Source organism: Gossypium raimondii, chromosome 4, assembly GCF_025698545.1.
Source record: "Gossypium raimondii isolate GPD5lz chromosome 4, ASM2569854v1, whole genome shotgun sequence".
Taxonomy (NCBI): Eukaryota; Viridiplantae; Streptophyta; class Magnoliopsida; order Malvales; family Malvaceae; genus Gossypium; species Gossypium raimondii.
Window position 1 is genome coordinate 18,848,220 of NC_068568.1, and position 13,257 is coordinate 18,861,476.

At 36.4% G+C, this 13,257-nt stretch overlaps 1 protein-coding gene across 3 annotated transcripts; it reads left to right on the forward strand.

Moving 5' to 3' along the window:
• Positions 1 to 1,088: 1,088 nt before the first annotated feature.
• Positions 1,089 to 12,250, forward strand: LOC105767395 (protein ROS1A). Of its 3 annotated transcripts, none has more exons than XM_052629431.1 (21): positions 1,100 to 1,247; positions 1,487 to 1,592; positions 1,682 to 2,283; positions 2,702 to 4,486; positions 4,585 to 4,980; positions 5,434 to 5,524; positions 5,604 to 7,077; positions 7,165 to 7,244; positions 7,415 to 7,499; positions 7,570 to 7,661; positions 7,749 to 7,817; positions 7,936 to 7,972; positions 8,069 to 8,151; positions 8,481 to 8,954; positions 9,324 to 9,360; positions 9,455 to 9,512; positions 9,593 to 9,732; positions 9,840 to 9,905; positions 10,004 to 10,118; positions 10,199 to 10,237; positions 11,839 to 12,250. In XM_052629431.1, exons 3-21 carry the CDS (start codon positions 1,848 to 1,850, stop codon positions 11,961 to 11,963), a joined length of 5,682 nt encoding a protein of 1,893 aa, XP_052485391.1. In that variant the 5' UTR covers positions 1,100 to 1,247; positions 1,487 to 1,592; positions 1,682 to 1,847; the 3' UTR covers positions 11,964 to 12,250. The 3 variants fall into 3 exon arrangements, with proteins under 3 accessions (XP_012442365.1, XP_052485391.1, XP_052485392.1); XM_052629432.1 differs by having other exon boundaries at positions 1,119 to 1,247; positions 1,507 to 1,592; XM_012586911.2 differs by lacking the exon at positions 1,487 to 1,592 and having other exon boundaries at positions 1,089 to 1,247.
• The last annotated feature ends 1,007 nt before the right edge of the window (positions 12,251 to 13,257 follow it).

Sequence of the window (13,257 nt, forward strand, 5' to 3'; positions counted from 1 at the left end):
TCTAAAAATATAAAATTAAGGTAATCATACAATACATGTTAAATTTTAATTTAATTGGTATCAATATTTTTATCAATGTAAAAAAATGTACATTTGAACATATCGAAACCTGTTTAATTTACTATTAGAAAAGATTTGAAAAAATGTATCAATAATTTAGATTGTATAAGAAAAACAGTTGCTCGTCTTGTTGCCCTTCGAGAGGCGAAAACTAAAATTCCGTTCACGAAGAAAAATGCCATGCATATCCTTTAAGAGAACGGTCAAACAAAAAACATTAAATTAAAAACTTAAAATTTATGATAATAACTTACTTATATTTTACGTATTACAATTTAATATTATTTGTAATTTAGTTGAAGATTTATTTTATTTTATTTTAAAATATAAAAATAATAAATATAAAATTTGAATTAAAATCAAAATGAATTTTGATCTGTAAATATCCAAAGATTAATATTCAACTATGTTATAAACTTGCATTAAATAATAAGTCTACTATTCAGATTTGTAATAAGCGAATTTGCAAAAAAACACACGACAAAAGGTATAAATATTTAATATTTAAAAATAATCCATTTACAGGTATAAAATTATAATAGTTTTACCTTCTTTCATGATTTTTCGTATAATTAATATTCTGACAATTTAATTATTAAATCATTAATATAAATGTACTAATCACATGTAAAATTTCAAAATTACTATTTTATTATACCCTAATATAATTGAATCCTTCACTTTATATTTTATTATATATTTCATCTAAAATAACAATAAAATACATATTTATTGTGGGTTAACAATATATGTAAAACATATATTTATAAAAAAAGTTATGAATAATCAAATAAAATTTTAGTGGAATAATGAAGTCAAAAGTTCGCAAATGATAGTATCATAAAACTTCTATATAAATTTTATATAAAATATAAAAATAATCTCGTAATAATACAATTTATTTTGTAAAATAAGTGGATTTTTTAACTGAGTTGGAATTTACTTATGTCCTTTTTTAAGACAGGTGTCAATCAAATAACTCATTAGAGGATTTTTTTCATCCAGCTGTCAAACAAATACCTCATTTGAGGATTTTTTTTTTCACCTATAGTTGTAGATTGCAGGTGAATTGGTCTTTCTATTTGGTTTATCTTTCCCTACTTTCTCTCACTTCAAGGAACGACTTTATTCTCATTTCCTTAGGCTTCAAGTGATTGAATCAGATCTCCAGCAGTGACACTTTTCTGGTAATTCTTAGATTTTCAGAGGATTTTTTGTGTGGATTTTATCTTATTTTTATGAGTTGATATATAATTCGGCAGAAGCATATAAAGTAAAAATTATCTAATGTAGATTACAGGAAGAATCTGTTACGATTTTCTTTTGTTTCTGTTTCTGATATCTTTTATCCACCAGACAGAAATTTAATAACCAGTATAATAAATGAATATTTATTCTATAAAATTTTTCCCTCATTTATTATCAGTGTTTGCCAAGAAATGGCAGGCTGGGGTGGTCTGTCTTGAGATCTATCGGTTAAAGAGCTGTTTTTTGGAGCATTTTTAGAGGATTCGGAATTCTGGGTTTTTTAGGTACTGGTTAAACCCCAAACAGGATAATAATGTTACTGCCTATTTTAGCTATGCTGATATTACTTTCATTTTTTTTTTAAACCCGGCAGAATAGGTCCGATAAAATGAGGTCCACAGTAATGGAAGATTACCTCAGAAAGGAAATTTCAGGCAAGCACTCGCCTTTGATATGAAGTTTGTGCTTAAAGGACCAGCGGCTAGTCTTCTTCTGGCAAGTCGGAATCAAGCTGAAACTTTGAGCAAGGAGCAAAAAGAATGAGCAAACAAGGCCAAGAACGACCAGTGATCCATATTGAGTTGCAGGAAAATCAGATATTTGGAGCAAATTGTATAGAATCAGAAAGATGCTCATTTGGGTTTGCTCAGGAATCTCAAACTGAAGGAGTTGTTGCATGTTCCGATTCCGGCAGTTGCACGGAAGTAAATGGAAGCTTTAATAACTTGATGGCAGCTTCAGTTTGGAGTGAGAGCTTCTCATGCGGGCAGAATCCAGCTGAACTCGGCAATGTTTCTTCTGTAGATCTATCAGCTATTGCAACTGCAGTCTCAGCTGCATCTACAAGTGCAGCACCGGTGGGAATTAATAACCATTCTGGATGTGGACCTTCTGGGCTCTTTCCTGTGCATGTAAATTTATCAACTCAACGAAACATACGGATTGCTGGCAACTGCACGCCAAGAAAAAATCAAAGTAAGCGTAAAAATTAGTATGCTATTTATATTTGAATTACAGCACCTAGTTGTCAATATGTTGTGAGAGAGTTAAAATTAGTATTAAAGACACATTATGAAATTGAGATAAAAATTAAGAACAATGAAACCTCTAAGTAAAGATGAATGGCATTGGAAACATTATTTCCTCTTTTCCTTTTTCCAGCACTGGTTTTATTTATAATCATCTCCTATGCAACAGTGTATATAAAATTTTCATCTCAATAAGTTACTTGAAAACTAAAAAAAGGGAATGCACACAAGTCCTGCAATACATCAGACAACGATTTTCATCCTGGGAATTTCTCCACTATATGTCTTCTTTATCATTAAATGTTGAAAGTTCTAAATTTTGTAGTGCTCTCACATGAATGAGGTTAAACTTACATTGTTTACAGATGTCATTCCTCCACAGAATCCATATGATTACGACTTCAATCTGCCTGCTGGACCAAGCGAAGCATTCTCTCAAACGAGCATCTCTGACTTTGCCCCTATCACTCCAGATAAGGCCAGAACAGCTGAAATGAAAGAGGTTCCAGAAATAGGAAAGTTATACATTGTGAACATAACAGAAAAACAAGATGAGCAAGCAAATGAACTGGTTCCTGCTCGACTTGATGTGAATGTAGTTCAATGCAGTAAGGAGCTCCAAATGCCTGTTTTAAAGTCATCCTTGACTGCTACACCGAGCAAGGAAAATCAGAACTCTGATAATGGAGGCAGCCATCTTGCTGAACTAGAAATAACAACACCACAGCAGAAACAGAGGAAGAGAAAGCACAGGCCCAAGGTAATTACTGAGGGCAAACCTAGAAGGCCCAGAAAGCCAGCGACTCCAAAGCCTGATGGTTCTCAAGAAACCCCAACTGGTAAGAGGAAATATGTACGAAAGAGTACAGTGAAAAACGACACATCAATCCTCCTAGGAGTAGCGAATGCAGAGAAATCAACAGGTAAGAGGAAGTATGTGCGAAGAAAGGGACTCAACAAAGACTCAACAATTCCCACACAAGAAGGTGGAAAGGGGGCCACTCATCCAGAAACACTCGAGCATAATAAGAAACCATGCAGGAGGGCATTAGATTTTGACACAGTAGGACAAGAAAGAGAAGAAAGCTCTGCATGCAAGCCAGCCTGCAATTTAAATTCTAGTCCAGGGACAGAAAACCTGGGGAAAGAAGGAAGTCAATCGAAGTCTATGGTTCAGCTTTGTGGCATAATTGAAGTGGACGCAGAAAAGACACAGACAGGGATTGCCTTTGAACTAAAACAATCTGTAAAGGAAAAGCCGAAAGATGACTTATCTCTGCCTGAAGATCAAGCTCCAGGCACACCAGTTCCGACCAAGAATAATCCCTCCCATAGAAGACAAAATACTCATCCCCAGAAGCTCAGTAATAGGAGAGGAAAAGATAAAGCCACTGGCCATGATGGACTAAAAAGAAATGAACGCACCACATTGGACTCCGATGCTCAGTTACCAGCAAGAAGTCTGATCGACTCCAAGTGCAGAACCAGCTCGCTACTGGAGGGAGGACAAGCAAACAAGTCAGCAGCAACTCAACAAGAAGATACCAGAATTGTAAATTCTTATGGGAGTCACTACAACAATTTCTGTGCATACCAGATGATTCTAGGGATGCAATTTCCTCATATTCACAGGAGAAAGAGAACTGGCAAAGGGCAAAATTCTGCCACATCCAGTGCATCTTCATCAATCACAGCTGCAAGAAGTCTTGTTCCTGCAGAAGCATGTCTGGTAGATAAGATGGAAGTAAATCCCCATCAACTCATTTCTAGTGGAGTTTCAACAGAACATGAAGCAGGGAGAAAATTTTCTCTGAATAAAATGCAAACTTTTAATTACATCATGGCTTCAAATCAAACAGAGAGTTCAAAGAAAAAGAGAACCAGAGAAACCACAGGGATTCAAGATTTGGCTTCACTTAATGGAATTGCACAACGTAAAAGGCACCCAGAATACCGCAGCAGTCAGCCACCTGTTGATTATGACATGCGAGAAGTCGGGAACACAGACAGACCACAGACAAGCATGGAAGCCCTTGTCACAGAGATGCAGGCAAAACTGGCAAAAACAAAGCAAACAAAGAAGAGAAACTGCCTTGTAAGTTCAGCATGCTCTAGTACAAATGAAGCCCAAATGCACAAGAAACTTTTACGTAAGTACTAACTTCATCTCTTCAAGCACCCTTTAAATCTTTGAGTAATCTTCCCCAATCTGCCAAGCCTTTTAACTCATATAATCAACTTGATGCAGGTGCCTCTCCAGAAGAAATATGGAAACAATTTTTTTCTGTTGATGCACTTCTTGAACAGTTCAACCAGTTAGACATAAATAGGGAAGGTAGTGCTATTGCATGTCAAGAGCAGAATGCACTCGTCCCTTATAATATGATATACCAAGAGCACAATGCACTTGTTGTTTACAGAGATGGAACCATTGTACCCTTTGTGCCTACCAGAAAGCGACGCCCACGACCCAAGGTCGACCTGGATGAAGAAACAAATAGGGTTTGGAAGCTCCTCTTAGAAAATATAAATAGTGAAGGTATTGATGGAACTGATGAAGAGAAGGCAAAATGGTGGGAGGAAGAAAGGAGAGTATTCAGTGGACGTGCAGACTCATTTATTGCACGAATGCACCTTGTACAAGGTAACTTAATTTTCTAATATTTTCCTTAATAACACACTAGAGGAATTATTTTACAAGCATTTGCTAAAGCTTTAATTAAAAAGATTATTTCAATGAATGTGTTCTATCATGCATTGAAATGAGATTCCAGTCAACATTGTTGCTATAAAAGATGCTATTTAACCTTCCCATCCCACCTATGAATGCCTATATAAAAGGGAAGAGAAGGATTCTACCCAATACAGAGAGGTGATCAGAAAAAGGGAATTGAGAATAAAAAGGAGGAAATTTATCTTTAGAGAACATGAATTGCAAAAACTATTTCAACATAGAAGCAAAGTGTAATAAAATCTTCCATGACATGTAACTCAGTTAACTTACTTCATGTTCATATATTAGAATTTAAAATGCTTTGTCACCTGTTTGAACTATCATCTTTGCTTCCTTCATGAGAGTACCTTACCATTTTTACAGGGGATAGGCGCTTCTCTCCATGGAAAGGATCAGTCCTGGACTCTGTGATTGGAGTATTTCTTACTCAGAATGTCTCTGACCATCTTTCTAGGTAAGCTAAAGGTCCTAGAATATTTAATGACCCAAACAGTTAAAAGGAAATATTTTAATTTCTGTTCACCCTTTGCCAGTTCTGCATTCATGTCTCTTGCCGCTCGTTTTCCTATCAAATCAAAAAGCAAGGACAAGTTGTATCATCAAGAGGGAACAAGCTTAGTTAATGGAGAAGAGTTCTATGTCTTGGAGCCAGAAGAAAGTATAAAGTGGGATGCAAAGACTGCTATTCAACCAGTTGGTGACCAAAGTTCAATGACTGTTGATGGGTATCAAGACTCTGAAGAAAAAGAGGTTGCCAACAGTGAAGAACTCTCTGGAAGTAGTACTGCCACTGTAAGCTCAATAAATGAACCGAAGTGCAACTTGTTGAACTCTTCGGGAAGTGGTTTGAGTAAATATTGTGACTCCACTGCAAACAGACTGAACATGGAAACAATCAGGGGAAAAACTGAATGTTTCAAAGGAGACGAAGAGACTAATGATGTCCTCTCATCTCAAAATTCTGTGGTTTCATCTGAAAATTCTGGGGACTTTTCATTGGTTCAAACTGCTGAAAGAACAGGATCATGTTCAGAGGGCAACTCAGAAGGGGCTGACCATACTAAGAGGCCTATTTTTAACATCTTGAATGGATCTACTTCTTTTGTACAACTTTTACAGATGGTTGGATCTGCCAGGTTGCATGAAGTTCAGAGTCATCAGAATATGTCTCCTAATGAGAACTCAAATGTCAGAACAAGCCAATTCCAGAATCACACCAGAGAAAACTGTGACAACTCAGATGGTCCTAAAAGCTTCACCAGGGAAGACCTTATGCCATCAGCTAATTATCATCCATATCTTACTCTAAACTCAGAAGTAAGAGAAATTGGACACTTTGAGACGTTAAAAGAAGAAACAAGAGTGTCTGAGGCTTCCAAGACGATAGACGAAAGCATGATAAAAAGACTAAGTCCCTTAACACAAGAATCTGCATCTCGAACAATGGATCAAAATGACAAAACCAGGTCTGTACAGGTGGCCCAACAATCGACCTTTGAAAATTTTCAATCAAGCACCAACACTATACCAGTTGAGATGACAGTTTCCCACTGTCCAAAGGGGCTGCTTCAAGACACTATAAATCTTGTTGAATCACCAGCTGAGGCACAAAACAAAGAAATGTTGAGGCATGTAAGTATGTCAAAACATTCGGAAGAAACCTTGGACATTACAGAAAGCTCTACTGCATTTGATAATCAAAGAACCCCGCAACAGAAAATGCAAGAGTCAAACTTGTATACACATGACTCTTCATCTAATAAGGAGCTCAATTCAATGGTTGGGGAATTAAAATCAGAAGGCAGAAAGGTCAAGAAAGAGAAAAAAGACGATTTTGACTGGGATAGCTTAAGAAAACAGACAGAAGTAAATGGAAGAAAAAGAGAAAAAACAGAGAGAACCATGGACTCACTAGACTGGGAAGCAGTGAGATGTGCAGAAGTTCATGAGATTGCTGAGACAATTAAGGAACGTGGGATGAATAATGTGCTTGCTCAACGAATAAAGGTAAAAGTATAGCAATGTAAGGTCAAGTTATCAAATTCACCACAAATCTTACTGCATAACGGCTAACTGTAAATAAGTTTCACACAGGATTTCCTCAACAGACTGGTTAGAGATCATGGAAGCATTGACCTGGAGTGGTTGAGAGATGTTCCACCAGACAAAGCAAAGTAAGCCAAAGGAACCAAAAGAATACTTAAATGCATTTAGAAGACCATTTTTGACATATATCGTATTAGTATGTTGCATGCATATCTAAATCAAAGAACATTACTTCTCAACATTTTATATGCTTTTAGCGAAACAGAAAACTCCTTAAGAATTTGTAACCTTGTTGTAGAGAGTACCTGCTAAGTATAAGAGGACTGGGGCTAAAAAGTGTTGAGTGTGTTCGGCTTCTGACACTTCACCATCTCGCTTTCCCAGTAAGTTAATCAGTTGTGTAAATAACCATGGCAGAAAATGCAAAATTTAACTTCCATACTTGCTTGACAGGTTGACACAAATGTTGGACGAATAGCAGTAAGATTGGGATGGGTCCCCCTTCAGCCGCTGCCAGAGTCCCTTCAATTGCATCTCCTAGAGCTGTAAGTACTATGAATTATCAAGCAGAAAATTCAGAAAGCAACAACATACTTGACAAGAAATCTGCTGAATTTGTTCCGTCTACTTAGGTACCCCATCCTGGAATCCATCCAAAAATATCTATGGCCCCGACTGTGCAAGCTGGATCAAAGAACATTGTAAAGAACCACTTCACTTTATTACTTGACTCAAGCAAATGCATTTATTCCCAAAAGCAAAACGAATTTCTTATCAGAGCTTCATATTTGCTAACTCATTAAACTATCTACTGAACAGGTATGAGCTACATTATCAGATGATCACATTTGGAAAGGTGTGCTGTATACGTGCTTAGAGTGAACAAACTTACTTTTTGCTGACCAGAAACAATCTAAATCTGACAACAAAAAATTCTCTGAGATTAATGCAGGTTTTCTGTACAAAAGGCAAACCAAACTGCAATGCATGTCCAATGAGAGGAGAATGTAGACATTTTGCCAGTGCATTCGCAAGGTTCGATTATCAAAGATTTCATAATTCCACTTTTTAATTGTACTTCCAGTTACACAAGATCATATTGTGTCAGTCTGCAACCATCTAGAACAGTTTCTGTACCCATGCTAAAGCTCAGCTAAACCTCAACCCCTAAGAAGCGAAATAATCAACTAAATCTACAAATAGATCATGATATAAAGTCATTGTACAGATAAAAGAATTTGACAAGCACAAGATATGTGGTTTTCTTAGATAAGCAGCTGTTCCACAAATAGGGCAACTGTCAACCGATTTATTTTCCTCTAGCATGCTCTGCATTGACTTACCCACAAACCATATTGATGCAGTGCCAGGCTTGCCCTGCCGGGGCCTGAGGAGAAAAGCATTGTCAGTGCTACTGAAAATGGAACATCTGATCGAAATCCAGCTGTGATCATTGATCAACTGGCTCTGCCCTTACCACAGTCAAATGAACTATTAGACAGGAACTATCAGTCTGAAGCAAACCAACAGTTACAAGCCGCATCCACTGTTAATAAATGTGACCCTATTATTGAAGAGCCAGCAAGTCCAGAACCTGAGTGCACACAAGTAGCAGAAAATGACATTGAGGACATGTTCTCGGAAGACCCTGATGAAATTCCTACAATCAAGCTTAACATGGAAGAGTTCACTCAGACTTTGCAGAACTACATGCAAAATAACATTGAACTTCAGGAAGGGGATATGTCAAAGGCTTTAGTTGCTTTAACAGCAGAAGCTGCATCTATTCCCACACCCCGACTTAAGAATGTGAATCGGCTAAGAACAGAACACCAAGTGTAAGTAGGCACTTTCCATATCTCTTGAGTCTTGGAAACATAGACCAAAGTTAACTATTTCATGAAAAATGCTATAAGTATTTCTAGTTCTAGATAAGTGCTCAGAATTGAGCTTAGATTAAAATTCTTGAAAATTCATGTTTTAGCTCCAAATTATGTTTAAAAATTCAACATGCCTAATATGTACATTGTGCCATTGTACTTATAGGAACTAATCTATGAATATAGTAAAGTATGCTAAAGAAAGATATTCAACCTTCAACAATAGAGAGGCTCTGCCAAAAATGCACCAAGTCCAGTGTAAATGATACCATTTCATACTAATTGTCTTGTTTTTTTCCTTCCCCATTCCTTGAACCCATCCTACAGCTACGAACTTCCAGATTCACACCCTCTTCTAAATGAGGTTAGTTGTTCTTGACTACTTAATCAAAAAATAATATTTTCATATTTCTTTAACTGATTTTTTCTTATATGAGTTGCTTATGGTAAACTTACAGTTGGATAAACGAGAACCTGATGACCCATGCAAGTACCTTCTTGCCATATGGACACCAGGTATGGACACCACTTAATAACATAGTATGACAAAACTCTTTCAGACCCCCTGAGGTGACATAGTATTCTGCTTACACCAGGTGAAACGGCAAACTCCATTCAACAGCCCGAAAGAAGGTGCAATTCCCAAGAGCATGGCAAATTGTGTGATGATGAGACATGTTTCTCTTGCAACAGTATTCAGGAAGCAGAATCTCAGATTGTCCGGGGAACACTTTTAGTAAGAAAACAAATTTAACAAATAGTATGAAGAAATATAACGATTGCATTCAGGATTTTATTTCAAAATATCATATGCTCACCTATATGATAAAACATCATAAACAGATACCGTGCCGAACAGCAATGAGAGGTAGCTTTCCCCTAAATGGCACATATTTCCAAGTTAATGAGGTAAGTCGAGCATGCTGGTTGAACCAATTTCTAGTTTTATAGTTATTTTCTTCTTTATTAAGGAAATAATGAAGATGAAAAATACTATTCCAATGCAGGTATTTGCCGACCATGATTCTAGTCTGAACCCGATTGCCGTTCCAAGGGAATGGCTATGGAACCTGCCAAGGAGAATGGTCTACTTTGGGACATCCATACCTTCAATATTTAAAGGTTAGAAGATTTCAATAGAAGATTGTTCTGATAAATGTAGCAAGATCAATAACTGACTGTTTATGTTTTATGATAACTAGGATTAACAACAGAGGGAATTCAACACTGCTTCTGGAGAGGTGAGAATTATCAGCCATTTTAACTTTATGTCAGTGCTGTTTGCGATGACTTGAATAGTCACCCATAAGTAACCGTGATCTTAGTCTTAGGTGCACATAAACTTCCGAACTTTGAAACTTTTTAAAAACATACAACAGCTCATCAACCCCTCAAAATCTTTGAATTTCCAATTCCATGGGCACCAAGGACACAGGAATAGCCTTAAGATCTGGATTAAAAGCACGTCCATGCTTTCATCTAGCAACAGAAAAGAAAAGATCATACTATGGCATCGAACTTTTTGATGCATCACAAAGAGATCATTATAATAATGGCTGCACTTTCTTCTCTTGGCTTGATAGAACTTGCCGAGTGCATGCATTCTAAGCTGACTTCAACTCCACTAGAAAATTTTCTCTAATGTAAGGAATCAAACCCCAGTGCGAAGGACTTCTCCATAGAAGTAAATCCCCAAGAGAGATAAAAAAGGTAGATACTTTCCTTGTGAGGGACTTCTAATTGAACAAAATAGAAAATAACGTCTCATTATTGAAAAACAGAAAAGAACGAAAAAACACTTTCCATTCATTCCCTTTCACAACTAAATAAAATCTAGATTTATAAACTGCCATGCAAATACACATCAAGTGGTACACATTTTCTAGGCACAACAATATTGTCATAGTTGAGCTTATAGCATCTTCAAACTCCATCAAAACATAAGTTCATTGCTTGTTATCCATATGAGAACTCTGATGAACCTCGCTATTGGAGAACTAAAAAGAACGACAGAGCACCGCCCCCACTTACAGAAATCTAGATCTAGGAACTACCATGCAAACAGTACCAGATTTCCTAGGCATGGAAATATTGTTATAGTTGGGTTTATAGCGTCTTCAAACTCTATCAAAGTTCATTGCCTGCTATCCATATGAAGATCTCAAATGAACACTTGAACTAATAAATCTTGAAATTATAGCCCTCTTTCAATTTCTGAACCAAAATGGATCTAAACTGCCTGAAACAGCCCTATTCGAATATGTTGACTGAAGTAGAGATTGAAGTGGCTCAGAATTCTAACAAGAGATAAGAATTCACACAAACCAGTGAACCTTCTAGCCTTCTTATCCTCAAATAATTTCAGCAACATTGTAGCCTTTATCCTCCTCAAATAAGAGTTCAATCACTTTGATATTTTCCACGATTTACCAACTCATAGTTAGCTTAGCAATGAACAAGGACAAAATGGTTCTACCAAAAATACACTAATTGGCTCACCCACTTTTATCTTGAAGTGATACTTCTTGGACCCCAATTACCATTTTTAAGTAGTAAAGACCTATTGCGTTAGAGCTCTCAAACAGCATAAACTCAAATATTTTGACTAACCAAAACCGCAAACATAGCCTTCAATCATTGAATAACAGCCCTATCCCCTATTGTTCTAAAGTCCTTGACCACCAGAAGAAGAAATAGAATGTTCTGCCAAAACTCTTTCTTTATACTTTAGGCTAGTTTTTCAATTCCTGAACAAGTTGCAAACAATCAGTCATTTCCCATAGAATTCAAGTCATCTAACGAATTCTTCATTTTTTTAATTCTGTTTGATGACAAATTGCAGGATATGTTTGTGTGCGGGGATTTGACCAGAAATCTCGAGCACCCCGTCCTCTAATGGCTAGATTACATTTCCCAGCCAGCAGATTGGCCAAAGCAAAAGGCAAGGGTGCTGGAGAAGACGAGTAAATGATAGCAGAGTCATAAGATCCAAACAAGTCAACATTGACCAAATAACCATGTATGAAGAAATGGAATTGCATTTTACACCACTGACTTGGCTTGTAGGGAAATGTGAAATTCCTTGTATAACCCATAATGGAAAAGCATGTAGGGCTGTATACTGTTTAACAAGGTTGTAATTATTTAGTTTCGTGCTCAAATTTTGAGCAATTTTTCAGAAATCAGTTTCAACAAACAGTGTCATATGCTAATTGTTAGAACTTTTTCCTACAATGAACAAAGATTAAAGCGTATGGACCAGGCCACCTTCCAGCAATTAAGCATGCAGAGAAACAAATTTATTGTATACCTTAAAAAATAATAAGTGATAAACGTTTAAAAGAAAATTGACTGGAGCTTACTGGAAGGCTCTCAAAATGAAAGTGACTGCAATGCGGTAAAAGAAGGGATGGAGTATAAAGTAAGAAAACAACGGAACCTGAGAATTTCGCCCTAAAACGACAGGGTGGAGAAAGATATGCAAACAATAGAGTAACGTGGATATAAAAAAAGAGAGCATCATCCTGGTTACTTGTGTATTTCTACTTCACATGGCAATCAAAAACAGACATTCCGCTTGTATGATGATCCAATGTGTCAATTCAAATCACATTACACATATTCCGGAGTTTTAATGATAACATTTACCTTATAAACAAACATATATAAACTTGGATTCGATCATCCGAGAAATTCTACGTTCTTAATCAAGAATGAAGTCTCCAGGGATTGAAACAACTTAGATCTATCTATCCAATATTGAATATCATATTCACTGCAATTGTGGGTATAAGATGTTGAATCCTCAGCCTTCAACTCATTTTATAAATTTCTCCAATTATAAGTTCACATAAATGATCAAAAAGAAATCAATGAATAACGAACACGGACCTTCATTGCGGATTCAATAGATTTCGTAAAAAGAAAGAATGAATGAATCGACGCTTTAAAATCCTTTATCTTCCTCCATCATTTAAAATTTCCAGATCGCTACTAATCGAAAGTCGGAACAATTAGCTAAACATGAATAAAATCCTGCTCATAATTACTAATGTGTCTCAGACCTCAAATTAGCTAAAATGGAAACATAAATTTAAAAAGGACAAAAAAAACTAAACGTCAATCAACAAAAAAGACACAGTGAAGCACGTTTCGTTTAAAATCAAACGAGCATATCAACGGGCGCAGAAACATATCAGGAAGAGCTCGATTCCAATTCTTTAAAAAGAAAGAAAACATTTAAAGGAAAGAGATTGGATCG